At 43.8% G+C, this 6,790-nt stretch overlaps 1 protein-coding gene across 1 annotated transcript in view; it reads left to right on the top strand.

Moving 5' to 3' along the window:
* The window catches only part of LOC111962370 (rho family-interacting cell polarization regulator 1-like), a 75,949-nt gene extending 71,629 nt beyond the window's left edge, over positions 1-4,320 (top strand). Inside the window, 7 exon segments of the mRNA XM_070443033.1 lie at positions 842-1,000; positions 1,328-1,366; positions 1,369-1,504; position 1,668; positions 3,458-3,541; positions 3,651-3,741; positions 3,883-4,320. Of these exon segments, the coding sequence (XP_070299134.1) occupies positions 842-1,000; positions 1,328-1,366; positions 1,369-1,504; position 1,668; positions 3,458-3,541; positions 3,651-3,741; positions 3,883-3,983 (611 nt within the window). The 3' untranslated portion in view covers positions 3,984-4,320.
* Positions 4,321-6,790: the final 2,470 nt, after the last annotated feature.

The following is a 6,790-nucleotide window of genomic DNA, read 5'->3' as shown; positions in this document are numbered from 1 at the left end:
GGGGAGAGATTGTAACTTCTGACACTGGAATTGAGATACAGTGAAATAATCTGTCTGTAACAATTGTTGGAAAAATTACTTGTGTCATGCACAAAGTAGATGTCTTAATGACTTGCCAAACTATAGTTTGTTAACAAGAAATTTGTGGGTGGTTGAAAGAGTTTAATGACTCCAACCTAAGTGTATGTAGATTCCGACTTCAACTGTGGTGTGTGTGTGTGTGTGTGTATTATATGTAAATTATATATATATATTACATAGTGGCCTGTTAATTAGATACCACCCTTCACTAAAATGTTTTCTCTCCTACAGATAGTGAGTCACGTGGCCGTAACTTGCCATATAAAGCAGGCAGACAGGCATTGAACATTATAATGGGCAAAATGGTTGACCTAAGCGACTTTGAGCATGGTATGGTCATCATTGCATAGTCAGGATTTTGGCGTAAGCAACAGCAGTTCATGGTCCCATCCTGCCTGGTATCAACGGTACAGGCTGGTGGTGTAATGGTGTGGGGAATGTTTTTCTGGCACATGTTAGGTCCCTTGATACCATTTGGGCAACGTTTCCATGCCYTGAAGAATTCAGGCTGTTCTAGAGGCAAAGCTGGGTCCGACCCAGTACTAGATGGGTGTACCTAATAAACTGGCCACTGTGTATTTTAACATAGTGATACATGGTCTAAAACACTCTCCCTCAGGAGGAGTTTTTGATCTTCAATGCAATGCTCTTGGCTTTGATTCCAGTGCCGTATATGCTATCACAGACCCACACATTAGAGAAGAGCTGTTAAAGTGATATCCTGTCACATCGGACCCCTGTCTCTCTGTGCTGTGTCTAGTGTTCTTGCGTCTAGTAGAGAGGATTCTGGAGAGGAGGCTGCCCAAGCGTGGGGGCGAGGCAGCCAGAGAGATGCTGACTCTCTTCCAGTTCTGGAGCTACCTGGAGGCAGAGGGAGTGAGCGAGCTGGACACACACATCACTGAACTGGCAGAGGAGGGTGAGTGTCTGGGAGACTGRCTATGGTAGTGAATGGAGCTCCTTAATTGCTTGGAGTTGGTGTTAATTAATTTGTTAATGTGTCTTACCAGGTTACAGACAGCCACTTGGCTCTATGGTCAGTCATGATGAATGTACAGCATTTAAATGGATGATTGCTCTCATTGTTGTTCTTTCACCACACCCACTATAACATAATCTCATCCTATTGTCTTTTCCTATTTTCTTTTCCAAACCCCATCCTTATTCTCTCTCTTCTGTATATCATTCTTCCCCCCAACACCTGTTGTCTTTTCTCTGGTTCTCTATATACCCCCCCCCCGCCCAGTCTGGCTGGTTCAGAGCCTGCAGTCAGGAGACAGGAGTGCTGGTGAAGCCTGAAGAGGCACAGAGAGCACCTGAGAGGAGGGATACATGCTGTCAGCCTGCTGCTCAGGGACCGGGGAAGGGTTGCCTCAGCTAGCTCCCTGCTCCGGAGCCTAGCCAACAACCAGCATCGAGAGAGGTGAGACAGAGACACATTCATTTAAGGCAGGGGTATTCACCGGGGGCACTGCAGGGGGTCTGCGGGAAAGTATTATTTTTTAAACAAATGGAAATTATTTTTTTATGAATATGTAGCACAACAGACTAACACAATTTCAAATGACATACCTAAAATAGAGAAGAGTATATCTGCTATATATTCTATATATATTTATATTCTAATGGTGTCAACTTTATTTCTCATCTCCTAATATTGTGTTGTCAATAATTAAGCACTCACTGGAGTATCTGACATGGGCTTTAAAAAAGCTCCCACGAATAGGCTACCAAGTGCCACTGGCTGCTGTTAAGCTTTCTTGACTTGGTCTTTAAGTTTAACCTTTTCTTTAACCTTTTGTTTAATCAGCTGCTCTTAGCGAAAATGTGTTTGGAGTTACATTTCTAGCTATGTTAGAGTGAACACTTCCTCTTCCAGTTGTTATGTAGGGAGGTCAAAATAATGAAAAACAATCTATTTMTTTTAAAATGTTGATTACTTCTCCATGCCATTATCATTCAGCTGATAAGACAAGAATTGCTAACGTATGATTGGGGTCCCTGGATCGACAGTCTGCCTGGGAGGGGATCCCTGTGCAAGAATATTTTTAAAACCCTGATTTAAGGCCATACTCACTGTAGAACTTTTKAAATGCACCTCTTAAGTGTACTCTATGAAGATAATAGGATCACCAATGTGGATTCACACTACATGATCAAAAGTATGTGGACACCTGCTTGTCGAACATCTCATTCCAAAATCATGGGCATTAATGTGGAGTTGGTCCCCCCCTTTGCTGCTATAACAGCGTCCACTCTTCTGAAAAGACTTTCCACTAGATGTTGGAACATTTCTGCGGGGACTTGCTTCCATTCASCCACGAGCATTAGTGAGRTTGGTCGCTGATGTTGGGCGATTAGGCCTGGCTCGCAKTCGGCRTTCYAATTCATCCCAATGATGTTCGAATGGGTTGCGGTCAGGGCTCTGTGCATGCCAGAAAAGTTATTCCACACCAATCCCGACAAACCATTTCTGTATGGACCTCGCTTTGTTCACGTGGGCATTGTCATGCTGAAACAGGAAAGGGCCTTCCCCAAACTGTTGTTACAAAGTTGGAAGCACAGAATCGTCTAGAATGTAATTGTATACTGTAGTGTTAAGATTTCCCTTCACTGGAACTAAGGGGCCTGAACCATGAAAAACAGCCCCAGRCCATTATTCCTCCTCCATCAAACTTTACAGTTGGCACTATGCATTGGGGCAGGTAGCCTTCTCCTGTGATCCTCAAAACCCAGATTCGTCCGTCGGACTGCCAGATGGTGAAGCATGATTCATCACTCCAGAGAATGCATTTCCACTGCTCCAGAGTCTAATTGTAGCGAGCTTTACACCACTCCAGCCAACGCTTGGTATCCCACATTGTGATCCTAGGCTTGTGTGCGGCTGCTCGGCCATGGAAACCCATTTCATGAAGCTCCTGACTAACAGTTCTTGTGCTGACGTTGCTTCCAGAGGCAGTTTGGAACTCTGTAGTSAGTGTTGCAACCGAGGACAGATGATTTTTACACGCTACGCACTTCAGCACTCGGCAGTCTCGTTCTGTGAGCTTGTGTGGCCTCCCACTTTGTCGGTGAGCCGTTGTTCCTAGACGTTTCCACTTCACGATAACAGCACTTGCAGTTGACCAGGGCAGGTCTAGCTTGTTGGACAGGTGGAGTCCTATTACGGTGCCACGTTGAAAGACATTGAGCTTTTCAGTAAGGCCATTCTACTGCCAATGTTTGKCTATGGAGATTGCATGTATGTGTGCTTGATTTTATACACCTGCCAGCAACGGGTGTGGCTGAAATTGCCGAATCCACTAATTTGAAGGGTTCTCCACATACTTTTGTGTATATATAGTGTTTGTGAAAATGATAGTGTATTTTACCCCAGGCCCTGGTAAGCTGTCTGGAGCTTCTGGAGAATGAAAGCATGGAGGCGAGAGTGTGTGGCTGTAAAGCACTTGCATGTCTGAAGGTCAGTCTTACCACTTAGTCACACCTCTTCAATAATCTCTATCTTCAATCTGTTTTTTTACTGTGCGTATCCTAGTGTCTGGAGTCAGTCTGTTTTTTATGTTCTGCAGGCCAAAGAGAGCATTGACCAGCTGGTCTATCTCTGTCGATCGGACAAGGAGGACGTGAGGGATGCTGCCAAACAAGCTTTGTTGGTGCTTGGTTAGTAGAAGGATAAGAAGTATACGTTTGATAGGGGACTGAGTGAGATCAAGGGATACAGGGGCACAGAGAGTGGGGTTCCTGTGGGTGGGAAAGAGTGTATGAGGGAATAATGGGAGTGTGTATGTGTGTTCCATCCAGGTGAGGAGGGGAAGTTGGCCCACAGACACGTTGAGACATCTCTGCAGGAAGGAGTGCCACGTCTCTTCTCCCCTGGCAGCATGGCCAGCACCGCCTTCTAACGCCACCACAAAGGAATACTGATACTGTCATGCTAATGTCAACACACTATTACAAAGCCATTATCATGCCACACACACACATCAAAATATACACTGTAAAAGAGGGTGCAATACACCGATGCAAAAAGGTTGCTGACTGTCACATGCTATCACTAACAATGGGATGACATCTACAGCTTGACATAAAGTCAGTGAACTAAACTCAAATATTACCCAACCTGTGTGTAAGTAAGTGACAACTACTCATGAACTGTGGATTTGTAGACACGATGAAGTGGGGTGGAAAGTATTTTACTGCCTTACAGTACATTTTGGCCTGGTGGCGTTGCCTTCTGAATCATGTAAGCACAGCTAGGAGGATGAATGGATAGGACACAACAATCATTGTGTCAGATCACTGCATGGATAGGACAAAGTGGGAAAGTAACATGTTGACTTTTCAGGGGAAATCCACTTTTGATCTGCTATATTTGTAATGAAGCTGGTTTTTGATGGTCTGTGTGGAGAATGTCAGTGTGTGGAAGGAGTAGTGAAGTAAGTCATGAGGATTGAAGGGATTTGGTTGTTCCTCAGGAGATGATGGTGGTGCAGTTCCACATTCTAGGACCACAGTCTGAAGTCTGGAAAAACAGTTATTACAGTGCCATCATTCCATACTATCATTCTATGCTTTATGTAAATATATTACACTGGAAGTGTACATGTTATATAATTGTGTTGTAATTCACTTGCTATTGTTGAAACAATCTACTGTAGGTAAATTCATTGTGCACTTCCTGAGACTTGTGCCACTGGCGATATAACTGAAGATTATTTCAGCTGTATGAGTGGTTAAGAACTTTATCATTATTATGGAAAAYTTAAAACTGTGGTGGACTTTGCCTTTTTGGAGCAGAAAACTTCTCACTGAAACAGACAACCAAACTGCTTGTACTGGGTGGAATCAGGGTAGGATGAGAACCTGCATTCATTCTATATTATTTACTTTGTAGAGTCATCAGTTATTTAGAGGAGGCTGATGTAAGGAGTTATAGGAGGACAGGCTCATTGGAATGGCATAAATGGAACCGAGTCAAACGTTGTTTCCATGTGTGTGATACCGTTCCAGTTATAACAGCCATCACAATGAACCCGTCCCCCTATAGCTCCTCCCACCAGCCTCCTCTGGTTTTATTGTATAGGAGTTAATAACAATGGACAACTTAAAAAGCTTCTTCAGTGTATAAGTGCCTCAAGTTATGAGACATGAGATGAAATACTTTAATGAAGAGATGCAGTGCTAATACAAACAATGCAGCAAAGTATATTTTCCTTATGACTCAAATTGTGCAGCAAAATAAGTGATATTCTTTAGATTTCTTTTTTCTATAAAAGTATATTGACTGGCAAATAAGTATCTTGCCTGGCATCAAATGTAAACAAGTTAATAAAATTGTGTTCAAAAATTGTTTCCTTTCATGAGAGGATGTGATAATGTATAATTTCCCTATGTTTATTAAGATAAACAGGGGGGGACATAAAGAATAGTTTTTTTTCAGTTTGGACAATCTGGAAAATCTTGATGAATTTTAGTACAACTACACAAGAGGCACACAGATTCAAAGAGGGTCTATTATAGGTCTGTTGAATAAATATATACTACAGCATGTGCCTAGGGCTGATACATGACCGTATTAACCCACCACACTGGTGGTGACTGACCATAATTACCACCACACTGGTGGTGCCTACCGTATTACCACCACACTGGTGGTGACTGACCGTATTAACACCACACCTGGTGGTGACTGACCTATTACCAACACACTGGTGGTGACTGACCGTATTAACACCACACTGGTGGTGACTGACCGTATTACCACCACACTGGTGGTGCCTGACCGTATTACCACCACACTGGTGGTGACTGACCGTATTACCACCACACTGGTGGTGACTGACCGTATTACCACCACACTGGTGGTGCCTGACCGTATTACCACCACACTGGTGGGCCTGACCGTATTACCACCACACTGGTGGTGACTGACTGTATTACCACCACACTGGTGGTGACTGACCGTATTACCACCACACTGGTGGTGACTGACCGTATCACCACCACACTGGTGGTGCCTGACTGTATTACCACCACACTGGCGGTCACGAGTCATAAAGGCAGTCAAAATCCACGTGACCGTAGTCACGGTAATTAGGCTTCTCCAAGCTCTGATGCTGCTGATGGTCATTAGTAGCCTCTCAGACTTGCTAACTGCCCGGTACTCAGCACTCTATTGTCCCTCTAATTACTCTGACATCAACACAAATGTAATCAAACACTTCATGAGAGCCAATGAGCTCATGTTGCACAACATTTCTATAGGCTATGCAATTGCATAAGAAAACAGAGTGATGGCCTCTATTAAAAAGAGGATCCCATCAGCTTTATATAGGCTAGGCCTACCACAGRAGGTTGGTGTCACCTTAATTGGGGAGGACAGGCTCGTGGAATGGTATCAAACACATCGTTTCAATGTGTTTGATGCCATTCCATTTGCTCAGTTCCAGCCATTATTATGAGCCGTCCACCCCTCAGCAGCCTCCACTTACATTTTTTTATTTATTTAATCTTTATTTAACTAGGCAAGTCAGTTAAGAACAAATTCTTATTTACAATGACAGCCTACACCGGCCAAACCCAGACGACGCTGGGCCAATTGTGCRCCACCCTATGGGACTCCCAATCACAGCCGGTTGTGATACTGCCTGGAATCAAACCAGGATGTCTGTAGTAATGCCTCAAGCACTGAGATGCAGTGCCTTAGACC

Source organism: Salvelinus sp. IW2-2015, linkage group LG4q.1:29, assembly GCF_002910315.2.
Source record: "Salvelinus sp. IW2-2015 linkage group LG4q.1:29, ASM291031v2, whole genome shotgun sequence".
Lineage (NCBI taxonomy): Eukaryota > Metazoa > Chordata > Actinopteri > Salmoniformes > Salmonidae > Salvelinus > Salvelinus sp. IW2-2015.
This window is presented reverse-complemented; position numbering and strand designations above follow the sequence as displayed.